General features: G+C 41.6%; 2 protein-coding genes across 2 annotated transcripts in view; one reads left to right on the top strand and one right to left on the bottom strand.

Moving 5' to 3' along the window:
• Positions 1–279: 279 nt before the first annotated feature.
• On the top strand, positions 280–7,559 carry hpda (4-hydroxyphenylpyruvate dioxygenase a; the record flags this gene model as incomplete). Its single annotated transcript, XM_083910570.1, has 14 exons — positions 280–333; positions 480–506; positions 712–774; positions 2,430–2,534; positions 2,630–2,672; positions 2,768–2,850; positions 3,352–3,441; positions 3,537–3,643; positions 4,736–4,813; positions 5,039–5,201; positions 5,878–5,949; positions 6,043–6,165; positions 6,249–6,365; positions 7,446–7,559. The coding sequence occupies 14 exons, from the start codon at positions 280–282 to the stop codon at positions 7,557–7,559; spliced, it is 1,239 nt and encodes a 412-aa protein (XP_083766696.1).
• A 5,784-nt stretch (positions 7,560–13,343) lies between these two features.
• rnf43 (ring finger protein 43) overlaps positions 13,344–20,293 on the bottom strand; it is a gene marked incomplete at its 5' end in the record, with an annotated part of 89,514 nt that continues 82,564 nt past the window's right edge. Inside the window, 7 exons of the mRNA XM_083885885.1 lie at positions 13,344–13,385; positions 14,436–15,959; positions 17,022–17,124; positions 17,231–17,401; positions 17,491–17,592; positions 17,873–18,007; positions 18,108–18,182. Of these exons, the coding sequence (XP_083742011.1) occupies positions 13,360–13,385; positions 14,436–15,959; positions 17,022–17,124; positions 17,231–17,401; positions 17,491–17,592; positions 17,873–18,007; positions 18,108–18,182 (2,136 nt within the window). The 3' untranslated portion in view covers positions 13,344–13,359. The remainder of the gene's footprint in view (positions 13,386–14,435; positions 15,960–17,021; positions 17,125–17,230; positions 17,402–17,490; positions 17,593–17,872; positions 18,008–18,107; positions 18,183–20,293) is intronic.

Raw genomic sequence — 20,293 nt, 5'->3', positions numbered from 1 at the left:
CTCAATGCATGCTCTGGCTGGTTTGTCTACTCAGGCCAGTTTTAAAGTGATAATTTACTTAAACTAAATGTTGCACTGATTAAACACTGGAGCACAGACAGAAAACACTGCCGTGGAGCGTCTCCAGCAGGAGGCGAGGAGGTGGTTCAGGTGGGTGTAGATACCAAAGGACCTATCACAGCTGATCATCTGGCCAGTACTTATCTGCGTGCTTTCAGACCAGACACTGATTTGCATTTCTGTTTTTCCTCTGGACTGTGGCTCATCCATAATCACAGCATGGTAAGAGACCTCATGATTACCGAGGAGCAGGTGTCCTCAGATGTCTGGGATGTTCGATGTTTTCACAGGAGAGGCGACGGGCTCTTCAGTGGATAATTAAGTTGCGTTAGAAATATGAGATCTATCGACTACAGGTTAGCTGCAGCACTTACTGATGGGTTTTTAATGACTTTCAATGTGATTTTCTTTCTTTTCAGACGAGCTACACAGATAAAGGCGAGAAGGTGAGATTAAAAACAGCCTGTAATGATCGTTTTCTAACAGAAGTTTTGAGCGCGTGGTGGCAGTTTAATGAGTAACAGTTGTTTGTTCTGCTGGAGAATTCCTGAATGAACGATTCCTCAAAATGTCTATGCATGTCACGATCTCATGACTATTTTTTCACATAATTATATTCCTTTTTTTTCTGTTGTATTTTTCATCTTTTAGCATGCAAGAGGAAAGTTTGTCAGGTTTCACCACATCACTTTCTGGGTCGGCAATGCCAAACAGGTCAGTAAGCAAACACTGACACGGGATTAAAAGTTAAACCTTGTTAGATATCAATGGCCTTGTCGTGATCTCAGCACCTGATAAAACGTTTTTCAATGACACAGTTTTTGGATTATTAATTAGAGAATAAAATGGTTGTTAGAAATTATTCTCTTCATGGATTTATAGAACTTAGATTTGATATTAGTGTCTGTATTTTAAAGCTCAACCATGTGAACCAGTGTTCAATCATGAACTTCTTGTCATATATTGAAGGGTTTGAAGGTGTTTGTTTGTCCAAAACAAGGAAAGTTCACCTTTGATGATTTATTTAGAGAATAATCCTCACATCTTCGATATTACTGTTATACATTTTATTAAACCAGGAATAAAAACTAATTGAGATTAAAACCATCTACATAAAAAAAGACTTAAAGGTCCCATAGAAAGGAAGTATTAACTCTTTTAGTTTGCAATTCATTTTTTTCTGTTTATGAAGCCCTGAAGTTTCAAAACAAACAGTTCAGCCACTGCTGAGAACGCTGTGTTTTATTGTAATCTCGGGCTCAACAAGATCTCTGAAGGAACCCGTTCCGGTTACCTCCTGCTCCGGGTACTAGTCCGAGCACATCCGGTTGCGTACATTGAACCGTAGAAGAAGAACGTCCGTTGTGGAGGTGTTTCAGGGGCGACAGTGTATTCTACTTCTCTGGGTCTGACTCCGGGTCAAAGGCGTAAAAGGGACTGCGGTGGGGAGTTGTGACGAAGCTATTTTTAAACATTGTTAAAATGTTTTGATAATGAGTAGCAGTGCATCCACTGTACCAGAGGTGGAGCCGCGCTTCTGAGAGCTGGTGTACTGATTACTTCACTTCCAGGTATTGGCCAATCACAAGACAGTTGAGAAAGCCGTCGTTAGCTGGCCAATCACAACACAGTCTGTCTTCTGGGTGTGAGATTTCAGTCTGAAACAGCGCGACTGACGAGAGCTTCAGTGAGGAGAGATTTCTATCGGCTGATTTACAGCGACAAGGAGGTATTTGACCATAAAAACAAGTTAATGTATGCAAGTAGACCTCCATAACTCACATATATGCGATAGGACCACTCTATGCCAGCTTTAAAATATACAGAGTGCAATATAAAATGATCACATGATCAGCATATTATTCAATAAAATCAATTCTACAGCCGTATTATGCTTCTGCCTCCAATTATTTAAAACGAAATAAACACATTAAGTGTCCCATAAAACCAGATTTTTCAGTTTCAGACAGTGTTGTAGTTTGTTCCAGCGAGAAGATAGCCTTTATTTTAAAAACATAATATTAAATGTGAAATAGCAGAATAATTACTTATTTTCATACCTGCAGCTTCTCGATTTGGTGATCGCACGACAGTCAGGACTCCTACTCAATTACAGCAATGCGAGGAATTGAAATTCATTATTTTCTATTAGAATCAGGTGAAGGCTGGAATTAACCACACTTTCTTCTGTGTCGTCCTCATTATGATGAATTCAGAACATTTATACTGACTCGAATGTCAAAAATCAAGTCGTTTTCTAACCCTAATCTTACGTGTCTTTAAAAAATGTCAGGAATTTCTTTCATATTATTTCTGTTTTACCCACAAACACAATTCCTGAGAAATGGATGCTTACCGACACTTTGCAGGCAGCTTCGTTCTATTGCGATAAGCTCGGCTTTGAGGCTTTGGCCTTCAAGGGTCTGGAGACCGGCAGCCGAGAGATGGTGTCTCATGCCATCAGACAGGACAAGGTACGCAGCTGCACGTCACGTACAGACATATTTAGTGACGTAAGCACTCGCTAAAGATTGAATTTACAGCTGAATATCTCTCTCTCTCCTCGCAGATTGTATTTGTATTCGAGTCTCCACTAAATCCTGGAAATGAAGGCGAGTACTTCCTTAACAGTTCAACGTACAGTACGTGTAAAACATAAAAACATACTGTGATGTTTACATTCCTGCATGGCTTTATTTCCTCTCAGTGATGGGTGAGCATTTGACGAGGCACGGAGACAGCGCCAAAGACATCGCTTTCCAGGTGGAGGACTGTGACTTCTTAGTCAAGGTAACTCTGAAAAATCGTTTGTTTTAACGGGACAAAACCTGGCAGGAAGTTATTTAGTTCATGTAGTTTACAGTAGTAGAATTAAGAAACACAGATTTTGGTGATTTGAATGAAAAAATTACCTATTACTTTGTGACTTGGTTGAAAACCGTGTCTCAATTTTGAAATCAGTGCCATACAAAGTCAGCATGTTTGCTCTTGTTGTGACAACGAGAGCAACCTTGGTGTCAAAGGGCGTGTTTGAACTCCTCAGCTCAGTCAGGGTTAGACTGGATGTTTTGGATAATCTCTCTCTCTCTCTGTGTTGACCTACAAAAAAGCTGACTTCAGAGGAGAGATCAACAGCGGCATCATTAAAGTGTTAAATATATTCTCTTTTCAACCACTGGAGGGCTTCAAAGAGCAGTGCACACACAGTCTTATACTGTACTGTACTGTACTGTACTGATGCTTGTTTCATTTCCAAACTGATCCCAGCTCTGTGTCCCTCTCTGCTGACAGAAAGCCAAAGAGCGAGGAGCCGTGATTGTGAGGGAACCATGGGTGGAGCAGGATCAGCACGGGAGGGTCAAGTATGCTGTGGTTCAGACGGTACGCGACGAGTGACGCACATCGGAGGGGCCTCGTGTAAATACGCGCATGAAACTGGAGATTGAGTAATTGTTGTGTCAATGTTTTGTCCCCAGTATGGAGATACAACGCACACACTCATCGAATACCTGGGACCATACAAAGGTGTTTTCTTGCCCAGCTACAAAGAGCCAATGTTCAGGGATCCTCTGTTACCCACGCTGTGAGTCTCCTCACTAACATGTTTTTTTTAATGCAACAACCTTTATTGATTATATATATTTTTTGTATTATTATTTTTAAACACAGATTTATACACACATTTTATAAAATATAGATGACACCCTGAAAGCTTCAAGTAATTCTGGCCCACCAGAATTAATATAAAGTAGATGATGATGATTTTTATATAGTCCTTTCCAAGTTTTGACAACCACTCAAAGTTGCTTTATACAGTTTAGTTTTGACATTCACACCCATTCACTCACACTTTCAATACAGGCCTAATAGCATAGTTGCCTTAGTCATATTTGAACGTTTTCGGAAAACAAGAAAAAATATATTTTTTAGCAAGCACATTGGTAAAGTTAGGCAGATATCACAATTACCAAAAAAATGACAATTATACGCAATTATGCTATGAGGCTAACGATGTAGAGCTACCTATGTTTATGTATTTGTACGTACAGTATATTTATCCAATATTGATATCCATACTATAAATAGATTTTAGATTTTATTTTAATTACTGTTAAACTATGATCAAGAGATTGAGTTGCCTTTAGATTTTAGTTACTTTATATTAACTAAAATCCAGAAATTGATTTTACTTAGTCGTTAACATATTAAAGAAATCTAGAAAGCTTAAGTTATTTGGTTTTATTTTGGTTTTTAAAAGTAATTAAAGTTCAGTATCACCACACTTGCAAAAAAAAAGTGCAAATTAATACTTGACCACTTTTGTGATTTCACTGCCCTCTAATGTTTGAAAAAATAAAACAAGAGTGACACTGGTTTAGTGGAATTAACTATGATTAATGCAACTGATTAGGTTAGGGTTGTTTGGGTTGTTACGTTTGTATCAATAATATTAGTCAAGCTCTAGCTACTCCAGGGTGGAGCAGGATGGCTCTTTTAAATGTATTTTTCCTTTACAGCAGTTGTCTGCAAAGTAAAACCAGTGTCTGAACATATACTTACACCTATGTTTTATATGGTGGCAGATAAAAATGGACAAAAAGTATAAGAGGATGATTCCAATACATACCAGTATGAAGCAGGGATTCTCAATTTGTCTCTCTACTTTTCTGTATAGTCCACCCGCAGGTTTGAAGTTCATCGATCACATTGTGGGAAACCAGCCAGATGACCAAATGGTGCCAATTACAGACTGGTAAGAATGCTGACTGAGTGCACGTACACACTGGATGGACATAGTGGACACACACACACACACACACACACACAGGACCAAAGGACAAGTAAACACTCCGCCTCTATTGCAGGGTGAAATGTTAGTGCAGATATTAAAACGCTATAGTTCCTGTACAACATTACAGGTCAGCAGATGTGCAGGAGGAACAAAAAATCCTCAGTTGGTGTTTTTGCAAAATTCCAGGTACCTGAAGTGTTTGCTGTTCCACCGGTTCTGGTCCATAGATGACAAGCAGATACACACAGAGTTCAGCTCACTGAGGTCCATCGTGGTCACAAACTATGAAGAGACCATCAAGATGCCCATCAATGAACCTGCCATGGGGAAGAAGATTTCGCAAATCCAGGTGTGACATCAGCTCATTTTTTATTTAAGATATGCTTGAAGAGTGATTCTTACACATGATTTACTTCAGTTTTCAGATGCAGAGATGTCAAAAGTAGGAGAATAGATACTTGTATTAAAAGACAATAAAAGTGCATGTTCAAAGTCTTAAGTAAAATTAAGTGTAATATAATTTAAATGCAAAAGTGAAAAGTAAAGATTTATCTTTTGATAACTTGGTCAATTGGAAAAAAAATTCTAGCATAAGTAAATAGGACAATTTCTTCAGTCATTAATATTCAGTTGTGAATATAAGGAGTAGAACACACAGACATTCTGCTAAGTAGAACCATAAACCTTATAAGGTTTTGTGTCTTTTGGAGGGTTCCACCAAGAACCCTTTTAAAACCCTTTATTCAGGAAAGGGGTTTTAAGGGGTTCTCTGGATTAAAATGGTCCTTACTGGAACCAGTAGTGTTACCAAGAACCCTTGAAAAACCCTTTCAAGCAAATGGTTCCAGGTAGAACCTCAGCCCTTGTAGAAGGACACTTTTGGAACCCTTATTAGAGTGTAGGCAGAAAAAATAAAAAGCCGCCTAAAAAGTAAATATTCAAGCACCAGAAAAAGTATTTGTGCCTTCCTTCCGTTGCTACTTCAGCCTCACTGCATTGTATGTTGTACGTCTCCTTTTGCACAGGAATATGTGGACTATAATGGTGGAGCAGGTGTTCAACACATCGCCCTCAACACATCCAACATTATCCAGAGTGTGAGTCAGATTTATCTTTCTCCTTAAATCAACATTTAAAGACAAGCTTTCATCTCACTTTCTTCTTCTTCTTGCGTTTTCATCTTAAAACAGGTAGTGAACCTGCGAGCCCGAGGGATAGAGTTCCTCTCAGCACCTGACAGCTACTACGAAACCCTGCGGGCTAATCTCAGCAAAGCCAAGATCAAGGTGGCGGAGGACCTCGACCGTTTACAGGTAAGAAAATGTCAAAAACTACTGCAGTTTTTGTGTTGTGTTCGAAACTCTCAAGAGACAATCTGTGTTCTCTCTTTTTGAAGGAACTAAAAATTTTAGTTGACTTCGATGACAAGGGATACCTTCTGCAAATCTTCACTAAACCCGTGCAGGACAGACCAACCCTTTTCCTGGAGGTCATTCAGCGGAACAACCACTTTGTAAGTGACCAGTTAGGCCAACCATTCCCAAACTTAAGCGTGTCGCAGCTTTAAAATCTGAAAATCCTCTGAGGTCCACACACGCAACACAAAGTGGTCAATCGGCATGGACGGCAAGGTTCCTGACATGTTTATGACATTAGTACAGAAGAAATGTACTGTCGTGGGACAGCACATGTGGCCACCATAGTGGTTGGTGGCCAAAAACATTAACTTCGGGCCCTGCTTATATTTAATGACCTTTCAAGGCCCTCCTGCAATACCCTCACAGCCCACCCTTTGGACATTGTGCCCCATTGTGACAAGTCCCCTCTTAAGTGGTTAAAAACATGATGTGGGGGCCACCTGCTTCTTGCATCAGGTAAAAAGTATCAATACTTTCTTGCAGCAACGCCACTGCTGAGTTAGACAGTTTGCTGGAAATCTGAGAAAAAGCTTTTTGCATTTATGTCTTATTTTGAGTGCAGAACTGATGGGATTTTCAGGCCTGAGGTGTGGTTTTTCAGGCCACCTGAACACCTGTTTAGAAAAGCTCCCACCCAGTGTGAACATTACAACAGCAGGCCACTTGTAAAAGCTCAGTAAATCTATCACACATACAGATTAAAAGGCTTCTCAGTGAGGGGGGATCTTTGGATTGTGTTGCGCCCTGTGGCACTTCATTTCTAACACCCAGCGCCCATTCGACTTGTCAGAACACGCACATCATGTCACTCTCCAGAAAGAAAGTCTCCAGATGTGGATACAATGCATGAAAGTGAGAAACTGAATCCGAACCACAGCAAAAGAATCTCTCTGAGAAAAACCGCCAACACTTGATCTTTTCACAGTCTATGAAAATATTTACATGATTCATTTGCGAGCTGACACCGAGTGCAGCTCTGCTGTCAGATCAGAGTGGAGGTTTGAGCCCAGTGAGAATATGTGTCTGCCGTTTGTGCTCCGACATCAAAGTGTTGAGCACCCAGAACAGAAGACGTGGGGAGAAGATCCCCAGAGCCATAACAAACGGCACAGACGGAGGTAGATCCCTGGGTAATTAGCCATCTGCATGTGTGTGTGTGTCTGTTCTCTCTCCAGGGCTTTGGAGCAGGAAACTTCAAGTCTCTCTTTGAGGCCATTGAGAAGGACCAAGACGCCCGAGGCAACCTCACTGTGCTGACACCTGAGGGGCAGGCCAGAAACTTATACTGATCCTGCAGCACCACACTCACACTGTCATACATGCCTCAAACATACATCATACTGCGCAAAACATCCACGTGTAACATGAAGCTGTCCGTAGACTGCATACAGCTAAATAAAGAAACTCATTTTCATTTGTTTGACATGTATAATTGAGAAACATGGAGTCAAGTCAGTTATTATTAAAACTCAAAAAGGTCTTTAGTTTGTCCATTGTAGGACACCAAGAAATCCTGCTCTAAATATACAGTATAATATTATTATATTAACTCATTTTGGGGTATTTTTTACATTTAGAGTATATTGACATCACTCTCATATCTGCACAGTAATTATGATTTATTACATTTAGAGCAGTTATTTGAAAGACTGGATCAGGGCTGGGTGAAGGTTGTATTTGTTGCCAAATAAGTTGGTAACAAATAGCTTATCCCCCCCCAACGTTTTACTTAATATTTTAATAATTATAAATGTATCTTGTCGAAATGCCTGGTTAACCACTTAAAATAATATTAGGTCTTAACGAAATGACAGTAAAAATGGCTCTTGTCTTAAATTACACATATTTCGTCCATTGCAATAGTTTGTCATCTTTAAAAAGTAGGTCCCCCATATATGAAACGATTGGGTTGTGTTACATTTTGATTGAGCCGGGTGAGCTGTTTCCTCCTATCTATCCAGTCTACACGCTAAGGTGGCTAAGCTAAGCAGCTGCTAGCAGTATCTTCGTATTTAGCGTACATACATACATACATACATGTGAGCGGGACACTTTTAACTCACATAAAGAGTAAACACTTTCACATTCAGGGACTTTTTATCATAAGTAAAACCGTATCCCTCCCCAAAATAAAAATAAAAATGTTGGCATATAATTAGCTGTTAGTAAAGTCAAATTTATCAGGCACTCTATTTTACTATTTTCACAAGCTGGTCTCACTGGCTAATTAATGAGTCTTTTTTATTTCACTAATTTTATTTAAAGTTTAAAATGAAGGTGAAAAAGCTGGCTGTAATTCTGAAATACTTCAAATAACAGCACCGCAACAAAATGAGCAAAATGTTTGGTACCAAATTTAGCAATTAGCTTTTTTCCCCCCATTCAAAGCCTTTGGTGCTTCGTTGGTGCTAGTTAGCCGCGTGTTAGCATGCTCTTGCCCGTTATTGTAGTTACATGGAAGCGTACTATCATTTCCACATTCATTTACCTCCACGTTCACTTCTGACATGTGCATCTTAGTTTCCTGCGGAGAAATCTTCTAGAAGTAGAAGCGGTGTCATAGTCCATGGAGAGGGAAGGCATCTTGCAGCTGGTTAGGTTACAGCTATTAGTGAAGGTCAAGCAAAGTCTTTGTCAACAGCAATCTACACACAAATGTACTGCCAGGTGTCTGTTAGTGTCAAAAGGCTGTTGGTCTCACTATTTTACTGCATAAATTTTTTTTTTGGGGTTAAGCAAGAGAACATTATGACTTATTTTGTAAAACTAATGTTATACTTTTAAAACAAGTGAATGCTGTTTGTAAGACGAGTTGGAGCCATTGATGTCTATATGCTTTTGATACAGAATGTCACCTGGAGAACACAAAAATCTGACTATTTTAAAAGCAAATTTTCCAACATAAACAGTGCAAATTGTTAAATACAACATATTAAAATATTCCTAACTGGACTTCCACAGAAAGACAACACATGTGCATTCACATTTTTTTTTTTTACTTCAAAATAATTTATTTGCATATACTTGGAATGAAGACAGGTTGATAGATCTGTGATGGCACTGGTCAGTTTCCATATAGGAACATTCACACTATACAGAAACCACTCTTTCAAACCTGGACAAAATGGATAAATATATTAGTAAATAAATATATTAGTGACGTGTCACTATATTGAAATGTTCTATTATATATAAAATACAACACTATTTCATTTCTGTTTATTTTATTTTTTTGTTCTCTTTTTTGTACACAAAGTATCCAAAATATACTTGACACATCCCTTAAAAGTTCTGGAGGGACTGTTACTCTATAAGAAAAAAGGCAGTTTCAGCTCATTATTCTTGCAAAAACGGAACAAAACAAGGACATAAACAACGCAAAGAGAAAGAGTCTGAAGTGGATGAAATCATGTCAGACTCCCCACAGCTTTTGTTTTGTTTTTTTTAATATGCTGACAATTTTGGGATTGTTTTAAATTAATACTATAAGATTTTATCGCCCCCTCCCCTCCAATATAAAATCAGTTTAAACCAAAGTGCTGCTGGTGATTCAGTCTTTTCCATCTCACAGACAGTTATGGCATGAAAATGAACACGAGGAAATTCGGATACTCGAGCTGGAGGACGCTGTGTTGATTCAATCAAAGTGAGGTAATATTAAGAGAAAAGGCAAGGTGAGAGGTTTCCGTATGACTGTCCATCGTCAATCCCCTTTGAGATTTAAGGACCGGGGGGGGGGGGGGGGGAAGCAGGAAGAAAAAACATAACAAAGTTCACCATAATTCAAGATTTTGTGTCTTTGGTTAGACAGGTAAGAGCTTAATGAGTTGGGAGTTTCCTGGTTCAGGGTTCTGAACAGTTTGAAAGAGTAAGGCACTATTGTCTGTGTAGATTCTCATTCATCCAGGTCATGATCATCGTAATCAAAACACAGCAGAGTCGGGATCAACTGGAACTTGAAGTTTCTCTTCTCAGAACTGTTTGCTACTGACTCACTGTGTTTTGGAGACTAATATAAGGCACATGTAAGGCTTTAGTAAGTGCTACTGGTTACTTTACAAAAAACAAAAAAACAACAACAACAACAACAACCCACAAGTTCTTAAGTCTGCTGCTCGTGCTGAGCTCAAACATACCCGCAGTCTGACTGCGAGAGAAGAAAAAAAATCCTTTCACATTTTCACTCAGCCTTTAAGGGAAAGTCCACGCTAAAATTCCTTATTCCTCTGATCTCAGGTTATTTAGTTTGGTACACTCATGTACGCAGACCTCTGTGGTTAAGATAAGTATATGAGAGCCATCTTTGATGAGGCTGTTGTTTTTATCACGCACAGTAATTTCCATCCAACAGAGATGCTTTAAAGGTCCAGTGTGTAATATTGAGGAGGGTTAATCGACAGAAATAGAATAGACTCCCCATAAGCAAATTGCTATATATATATATATATATATATAGTCACTTGGAGCCTTAAGGCGGATTTCCACTGGGCGCGTTACAGCAGCGAAAGTCAGCGGCGTGGTTTTGCTTACGGCAGCGCAGCGGTGCCTTGGGAGCCATTGGTATTCACAGAAGATCACGCGGTAATCCTGAAAGGACGCGAGTTTGCGAGATCCCATGATAGACTGTGTGTATAAAGGAAACAACAACAAAACAGCTTCTTTCATTTAGACGTGGAAGAACTGTTGATCTGGTGTCATAGAGGATTTAATGTTTCTCCACTTCACTAATCAGTCTCTCGTCGTACATTATGACTCTCCGAGACCCTCTGATCAACTGACTGTTGACCTGGTAGCACCAGCTGCGACGTAATGTTGATGTGAAGTTGCGATACGCTATATGACCTACGTATTGTGTTTTATTTTGAAAGGGGGGCCAAAAGTGTTTTACTTTGATTCTGTGTCGGGTTTGTTGTCTGGTGCGATCGGCTCTGTTGAGCGCGGTGCGACTAAGCAGCGGCAGCGGCAAAAATAGAACTGCTACCAATCGTTAGCTCTGCGGCGCGGCGAGCCGCTTCTGGGACGCTGCTGAGACGCGCCGCACGTCCGGTGGGAATGCGCACATTGATTAGAATGGAAGCGATCAGCAACGGCGACTGGCGTGCCGCGGCTGTAACGCGGCCTTGCTTTACGGAGGCTGAAGATTTCCTTCTCCTTTTTTAAACACAATACTGTCCACAAAAACACACTAAAACCCACTCTTGGGTACAGTCGATCTGATCACGACTTCCTGCTTTCTGCTTCCACTTCTGGAGAATTAGACAACGCTGCACTAAAGCATGCGGGTCACGGTGGAATTGTAAATTCCAATCAAAACTAATCGTGTTAACATGGTTGTTGTGGCTGTTCATAACCAATCAGGAAGTGTACGCGGATAACTGCGTCATCTTTTCCAAAGGGGTCTGAGTTTTTATCCGTCCACACTGAAATGCCACTGGAGTTTTCAAACAAAAATATATATAAACCAAGAAAGAAGAAAAAAGGAAATAGCAGTGAGAGGGAAGGTACCATAGTTCACGGGTGCGTTTTTTTTAACTGAAAATTTCCCTTAATCTTACACACTGGACCTTAAAGTGGATAGTTCTTTTTTTTTTTTTTTTAAACAACATCAGATTGTTTATTCCGTCTTTTTTTTGTTAAAAAATCAATACTGTATTATTTGTGTTTTCAGGTGGATCTTCCTTTAAGTGCTGCAAACTCAAAGGCAGGAACATGACATAACAAGGGATTTTCAGTGGTTATTTTGGCATCGTTACTGTGACTAAGATGAATTTTTCCCCCCATCTTTCCAGTGTTTGATTATCACAGAGACATTCCTCAGGCTCTTACTCATTATCGTTTTTGAAATCATGGGATAACCACATCAAGCTTTTATTAATCTGTTGCTAATGCGAACAGCCTCAGCTGACGCCTGGGACTGTAACACCGAGGCTTTACTCCAGTTAAATTATCCCTTATTATTATGCAGGCAATGTGTAAAGGAGAATATTTTTCTAAAGCTTTACGTGCTGGAAGAGAGCGGGAGGATGAAGTGAACAATGCGGGGTGTGGTTGTTGTGATGGGGCCTGGTCACTCTACACAGTTTAGGGGGAAGTTAACAGCACAGAAGTGCTGTAAACCACCGGCAAAGAGAAATGACGAGAACGACGCAATAGCTTGTAATGACAACAACATAATTCAGTCAAACTGGTTCACTGTGAAAGATGAAAAAAAAAAAAGCCTACAAAACGAAAAAATAAAGTTCAAAACAGCTGCCATTATTGAAATAATGAAAACAAGGCCCATGCACAGCTCAGCGACCTCAGTGAATGCTCATTGTTTGAGGGGCTGAGCATCAACCTTCTCTCCGCGAGGACAGGTCAGACTGCCAAGAGGACGAGTTTGAGTCGGAGTTTACGGGAGCTACATGGTTGTGACACAAAAACAAAAAGGAAAGAAAAGAAAAGTCACTACAGCAGTACCTTTAAAGACCTCCCCTGTGTGGTGTGAGGCGCGTTTAGGAATCTGAGCTGAGGTAGGCTGGACTCAGCTGAGACTGGACTCAGCAAAGGAAAAGGAAAAACTAATCAGACCAGTTAAGTACCTCGAATATAAATCAAGTTATTCTGTAATAGTGAGCGAGCAATGCAGAGATGGAATCTCACTTCAAGATTGCTCAACACTCAAAGCAAGGATCATTCGTTAGCTGTCACTAAGGAGCATGGAGCTTGTGTTATCATGTCAGAAAAGAAGATTCTTCCAAGTACTGATGAGGAGAAACACAGAAAAACAAACACTATTTCCCCCTTTGTGGTGTGTGAGTTATTTCCCCGGCAACTCCCCTCTCTCTCTCTCTATGTATTTTGATATAAAACATCTTAAGCAACAGTTTAAATCCCAAGAAAAATTCACTTTTAATGATAACCCTGACTAAGTCAGATAAAAGCACATTTCAGCATGTGAGCTCTGAGCTACTGGGGGAGGGGGGGGGGACCTGCCGCGTCGGCATTGCTGGCGGAATCATGTGGAAGATATGAGAGCGATTGGCCAATTAGAGGCTTGTCCATTCTGGCTCCTGTGTAGCAGCGTGATAATCGGGATGCAACAAGTTGTCACACACCAGACTCCTCCTCTGATCCTGTGGACACAGAACAAGATCGAGTAAGTAAGAAAAACATAAAGGATTGCAAGATTAGAATTACTGACAGATTATTATTATTATTATTATTATGTCAGGTTATTAACAGAGAAAAAGCAGCATGCTACATCAGACACACAGAAGGAACTCCGCTGCACTCAACTCTCTCAGCCAAGGATGGATTTCCCGTCCATAATCTCTCCCTCTCACCTGAAAACTACTTTTTTGGTTACTGCTGCCATTTATTTAAAGGCGCCATATGTAAGAATGTGGCCAAAAACTACACTCAAATTCAAAATACTGAGGTCTTTTAGGTTTCGTTTTCTCCGCCATTGTAGCTCAGACTTAACTGGCAACCCGTGGTTGCTCGGCAGCTAAGACTCTACTGACTGCAATGATTGGTAGACGGCGGTAGGTGGCACCACATGCCAAAACGTGATTTCAAAACATAAACATGATTTGCGGTCTGCAAAAGATTTTTTTTAATGCAAATATTTTGGCTGTACTGTTGTTGTTGAGTTTTATGGCCAGTTGCTTCAGATTTATTACATAATGCACCTTTAAATTGTATTTATCGCACACACGTAAACACAAGGAAAATAACAATCTGTGCAATTTAAAATGAACAATGATTCATAGGACAACACACTGTGGTCCACCTACTAAAAAACCTCTGACCTTTATGATTGTGTACTGTAACTAATTTTCATATAATAATCTAACCTAAATAATATAATCAAAAGTGTAGGTGATCTGCAAATTGTTTAGCTTTAACTTTATTTACAACTTGTTCTCTTGTTGTGTTACATTAATCAAAAAAGTTTATGATAACTGGCTGAAGCGACTATATAAAAGGATTAGTATAAAAAGGTCTACTATGTAAAATGTATGTGGCCTTATGGTAATTTTTTACAGTAGCCCACAATGGAAAAAACAAACCATCTTTTGAGTTCTGATGCTGACTGAAGGCTAAGCTGTAACATGCAACTTCACCAATAAATGTTTCTCAAAGGTATCTGCACCTTTGAGACGAATAAGCGAGGCACTCACCCTGATTTTGGTGTAATGTTTGGCAGTATAAACAAATGTCTGTGTTGCAGTCAGCAGCAGGTCCCTGATGGAACCTGCACGGTGGTGGTGGCCTGTCCATAGAAGTCCCAGGAGCCAGCAGCTGAGGCTCTGAGTGAGCCTGCTGCACCCGTTTTTGCCACACAACGTGGGCCCCGGTGCAACAGGGCCACTCCTCCATGCCTCCAGAGTCCAGAATGAGAGGCACGGGGAGCAGAGCCGGGTGCAGCTCAGGGGGGGAGCAGCAGAAGCCTGGGCCCTGACCATAGTGAATATGGATGCTACGGTCGTCCGGCAGATCCAGGCTCTGGTGGAAGCGAACAGAAGGGCCGTCCAGCACACAGGCAGCCACTCGCCCCAGAGGAGCGGGAGGGTGACTGTGTCCCTGATGACAGCAGTGGGGCTGGAGCTGTAAGGGGATCGGGGACATCAGGACAGGAGGTCCTGAAGGACTGCTGGTGTCATGGTCCTGGCATTCTGCCTGTCCCGGGCTGTGCCGATCTGTAGGGTCTGGTATTGGGCACTGGCAGGGACTGTGTTTAGGGGGGCACACAGGTGAGTCTTTATCCAGAACCACAGCAGCAGGCGAAGCAGCAGCAGCGGCAGCAGAGGCGCCCTGCTCCTCGTCCGAGCCTCTGCTTGGTCCCTGACTGTGCTCCCCCTCATCATAGTGGTGGTGTCTGTGACGGTGGTAGTGGATGTGGCTGAACACAGTCTGTGGCTGTTCTTCAGGGCAGCCCGCTTTGTTCACCACAGAATCCAGAGACCTGGGCCGGACCTGAGTACCAGCCTCCAGGCTGTTCCTCCGGGGGCCCCGCCCAGATCCTGGCCCATAATACACAAACGGATCGTAGTCACTACTCAGGGAACTGCGGAAGGTGGACCAGCTGCCATAAACTCCCTGCAGGGACACGTCAGTACAGTTGAGAACTGAGTCGCTGGAGGAGCCATGGCAGGGCCCCGAGCTGGAGTCACTTGCCGGCCCATCGGCTAAATATCCACTGCGTTCTGTGTGGTAACTGCCACCTGAGCAGCTGCCCTCATCCTGCCGGCTGTGAGTGGCTGCTCCCCGGGTCTGTGCCGTGACAGATGCAGCGTGGTGCAGTCTTGAACAGGACGCACTGCGCTGGGTCGAGCAGGACGAACGGTAATTGTGGCAGGAACGACGAGGGGTGTAGTGGTGAGTGGACGTCCTGCAGTTGCCACCGATCCTGTGAGGCCTCGCGGGACCTTCTGCGGGAAGGCGGTACCCACAGCCGGAGCCGAGCGGCCTGCTGGTGAGGAATCGCAGTGTTTGTGCGTCCATAGGGGAAGAGCCGCTGTAGTGACCCAAAGAAGGATATGGTCCGGAGGGTACACGAGGATAGTGGGGCCTCATAGAGAAGGGGATAGCATGCTGAGGGTAGGGGTGGTTATGTGGGCTGCTGTAAGGCTGAGGGTGCAGGAAGCCTTGGCTCTGCTCTGGAGTCTGCTGGAGCCTGTTCCTCTGTGACTGTCGCTCTGTCCCTGTGGACCACAGCAAGAATTAGAATCAGGTCGAGTTAATTGACATTTAAAGTAGACATATTATACCCTATTTCTACAAGTTAACCTAGTTCCCCGGTGTCCTAATGAACATGTCTGTGACATGCTTTGGTCAAAATACCTTAAGGATGAAGCACCATAGCAGTTCATGCCCTGTTCAGAACGCTCGTTTTGAGTGCCTGTCTCTTTAAATGCAAATGAGACACAGGAAACTACGTCAGCGTCACTGAGGCTCCGGCAGCCAACAGTAGTTAGCATTTGGAAAAGCCATCAATTGTCGGCACATTGCCGTCACATATAAAATGTATCCACTGGACACGAAAATCCCCTGAGGCTGTAAGTTTGTGTAGAACTCTGTGCTGCACTGTGCAGCCAAGAATAGAACACTTTTACTACTATTGCCCTCGCCTGCACTCTCGCGTTTTTAAGGGAAAAAGCGGAGCTCCGCGAGACAACAATTCCAGGAATGTCTCATTGTGAAGTAGCAATGAGCGCGAAAGTCAACATTGTGTGTTTTATTTCCTGTACTTAGACTGAGGAGGACCACAAAAACATGACTGAGTTATCTTTTTACACACTTTGCCAACTCATAGGGCCTCCAAAGTCCCAGATATAAGTATTAAAATGATCAAAAAGTTTATTTTTCATAATATATCCCCTTTAAATTTTTACGTTGACAGAGTCAGAGTCAAAGGAGGGTTTCAAAAAGAGCTCCAGATGTCTATGTTCAAAAGATTAAAAGACATCATCTCGTGAGTTGTTGAAAACACAACACATTAATAATCTCCATATGTTAAAAAACTAAGTATGCAACCAATCATCCCACCCTGTAACGCTGGCCAGTCATTCCATGTGGTCTGAATGAAATAATTGGTCACAGACAGCAGATTTCTCTCCTCTTTTAAACAACTTTACTATCAGGACTTTCAATATGTTTCAGAAGCAAGTTGTCTGTGGCTTGATAAGAAGTGAACATACATATTCATGCAGTTGATAGTTTGACAGAGCTACTGTGAACTTAACTGTAATTATGCTTGTCCTCACCCATGATGTTGTGCATGCAGAGGGGACAGGTGCGGTGCTGGAGCAGCCAGGGGTCAACACAGTCTTTATGGAACTCATGAGCGCAGGAGATGATCCTCAAATGCTGTCAAAGACAGACAGATACGAAAGATGAGCTTATTATCGAGATTAATTGATGACCGAAACAATCTTTAGTTGCAGCTCTAGTTCCTCATTCTCGCTGGTCTTACCTGCCCGTCCTGGAACTCATCCAGGCAAATAGCACAGACAGGGCTCGAGTTAGAGCTGCTGGCTGACCCCCAGGCCCCGCGGTGGCGCTGTGAGGCAGAGCAGCCCTGAGAGATGTAGGTTTTGGTCTCCAGTCGACTAATGGCCCGCATGGTCTGCTGATGAACAGAGTCCTGCACATACAAAGGGAGAATTAGACAATGAAAACACTTTGAAAGATATAAGGTTTATATTTCTACAGTATGCTGCAGCGTTTACTCACCCACGTCCTGTTGGACTTGCACTTGTAGCGGAAGGCAAAGATGAGGACGATGGTCAAAATAGCGAGAAAGACGGTGAGCAGGATACCCACATCGTAATGTGGCTGTCAAATGAGAAGCAGAGGAAGAGAGAGCACAAATATTAAAGAAATGAAGAAGAAAACATTTGGTCTCATAAAGCCATCTGTCTCTCCTGCCCTCTCGTCTTTACACTAGATGGTCACCTAAGCCTCAAAATGTCTGTCTGGACTTTTTTGCTTATTTTAATCATTAAAGGGCCAGAAACATTGAGCCTCTCATTAAAGATGATCTGTTCTGCTTGGCTCATATTCCCCTTTCAGCCTTTTTATTTTTATTATTGATGCATGTGCTTTCAACACTCACCCATTTGGGCTGCTCCATCATGATCTCAATGCGAACTTTGGCCTCCTCGTTCTTGTTGACCAAACCCATCAGCTCCTCGGCGTCTTCAGCCTCGACCAACACGACTGGACGAGGAAGGGCGTCTGTTTCTCGCAGCTGTGTGTGTGTGCGCGGATGTGAGAGAAAAATATCGTCAATGTCATCTTCTTTACGCTAATTCGTGCACAGTTGTGTGTGTTTTGGGCTGCACACCCACCTCAGCAGCAGCGTTGGCATCATCACTGACGTCAAAGATAACAGCCTGAGCTCCCTTATCCAGGGCCATGCGAGCCTGAGGGAGACAAAAACCTGTGATTAACACATGCGATCGGTTTATTGGACAAAAGAAATTACAAAAAAAAAAAAGAAAGATAACCGCAGCAAAGTGCTGATGGAAACCACTGTCAGTTTCCTCACTCTGTCACTAGGTGGCAGTCATGACATGAGCTCCAGGTCTCACAGCAGAGACCAAAGTACAGCAGCGCCTCCTGTAACTTTGCCACCTGACACAACGTGGAGAGTGTGTTCGAGGAAAACAAAAAACAAAAAAAACAGCAAAATGACAAAGACAAGTGCTATTGGACTGAGAGCAAAGGAAAGGAAGAACATGCTGACTGAATAAAGGGAATACAAGTTTTACACCTACACTTACACTTGCAAATAAAGTGCATTTTCTATTCAAAACTCAATGTTCTGCAGGTCAGATAAGGTCTCTTTGCTCCATTATCTCACACGGGTTGTTTTACAGTGTACAATTAGGAATATTATTTATTAAAACTACAATATGTAACTCAGTTTTCCACCGTGTCAATACACCCCTGTCCTTTAAGGGTAACAGTTGACTTTTTAAAAAGAAAAAAACTCAATTGTCATGCAAGTCTCTCTTGGATCACAACCTATATAACATGTATAAAGCAACCCCAAATTTGACCTTTACTGAGCAGACAACAACAAAACAGTAACTTACAGACAATAGTATATGCGGTTCACACAACAAGCTGATGTGAAACAACATAAGTGTCTATTGGGAGCCATATTTCTAAGCCAAGTCCAATTCCCATTCCGCTCGTAGCTCAGGTTTTTGCGATGTCAGTGAGGAAAAAGCTTCATCCTTTAGCTGCATCTCTCCATCACAAGCAACCCCCCTCCAGTAATTTATATACAAACAACCATGTGGAAAGCCACTTATAAGCTATCTTTTGATTAACAAAATTGAAGTGGCATCTTGAGACAATGGACCATCAGCTAAATCCATAAGGTGCAACGATTATTTGATAAATCGATTAATAATTAGGGGTGTCCGATAACGATACGATATCAAAAACTCATTACAATACAGTCATTTTAGACCATTTATGAACTATGAAGCTACACATTTGTGCAGTCATTTCAAATACATAATTCTCCAACTGTAACAAATATTGTTCTCCCAAAATGAAGCAATAAACTGCCCAAACATGACTCAGCTCAAACGCTTTTGCTGATATTTCATTTACAATCGACATTTCTCAACATTTTCTGATATTTTATGGCCCAAACAAGTAAAAAATAATCTACAGATTACTCGATCGTGACAATAATCCTTAGTTGTAGCATGTAGCTGTACATGCAGGACAGCCAGTGACTCAGTCAAGGTCCAAAATGCATATCAGGAAACAAATATTAACAAAGTGGAGTACTAATGTCTTGGTTGTTATCAAGGTCTATGTTCTGTTCGCTGGTCCTGCAGTTGCATTTAAGTACCACAGGAAATCCTGGACTCGGTCAATATGCTTCTTTCAAATAGGGATGTGTGTGTTCCTGAAACACATTCAAACACTCCGCCTGTCATATTCATGACCCCCATTAACTCCGATGTTTTCCGCAAAGCTCAGAGTCCACGGTGTCCTGTATTTGAGCTGAATGTTGGGATTCACAAGTTTCATTTGAACACGGTGAAAAAACGTCAACAAAAAAACCGAAAAACTAGGTCAAAGTGTTCAGCTGAAGGCAACTATTTGGATTTACTTGCACAGAAAGTTTATTCTTTAGATAAAAAGGGCTTCAGACAAGGAGAGAGAGATAAGACCAAGGTTAACATTGGATGAAGCGCTTTATAAGCCATTTTCCACTTGGTCAAGTAAAGAGTAAACTAAAAACCATTAAAGGAATACTTCACCGACTTCCATTTAGCTTTGTATTACTAGAATAAGAGTAGTAGTTTTGAAAAATTGTCCGTCCCAACTTCAGTTTTCACAACTGAGTCGAGAATATTTTTCATTCCCAGAATGTAAACAGTGTCTGCCATCTTTGCTAACATTTTTACGCTAACAGGAAGTGTCACTGGTGGTCACATAACAAAAAAAGAATTAATATATTTCTCAACTCTTTCCAACTCTATCCTATATTCTAGTATTACAAAGC

The sequence above is a fragment of the Microchirus variegatus genome (genome assembly GCF_963457635.1).
Source record: "Microchirus variegatus genome assembly, chromosome: 2".
NCBI classification, from domain to species: Eukaryota; Metazoa; Chordata; class Actinopteri; order Pleuronectiformes; family Soleidae; genus Microchirus; species Microchirus variegatus.
The sequence above is the reverse complement of the archived record's forward strand: the minus strand, read 5'-3'. Positions and strand labels throughout refer to the sequence as shown.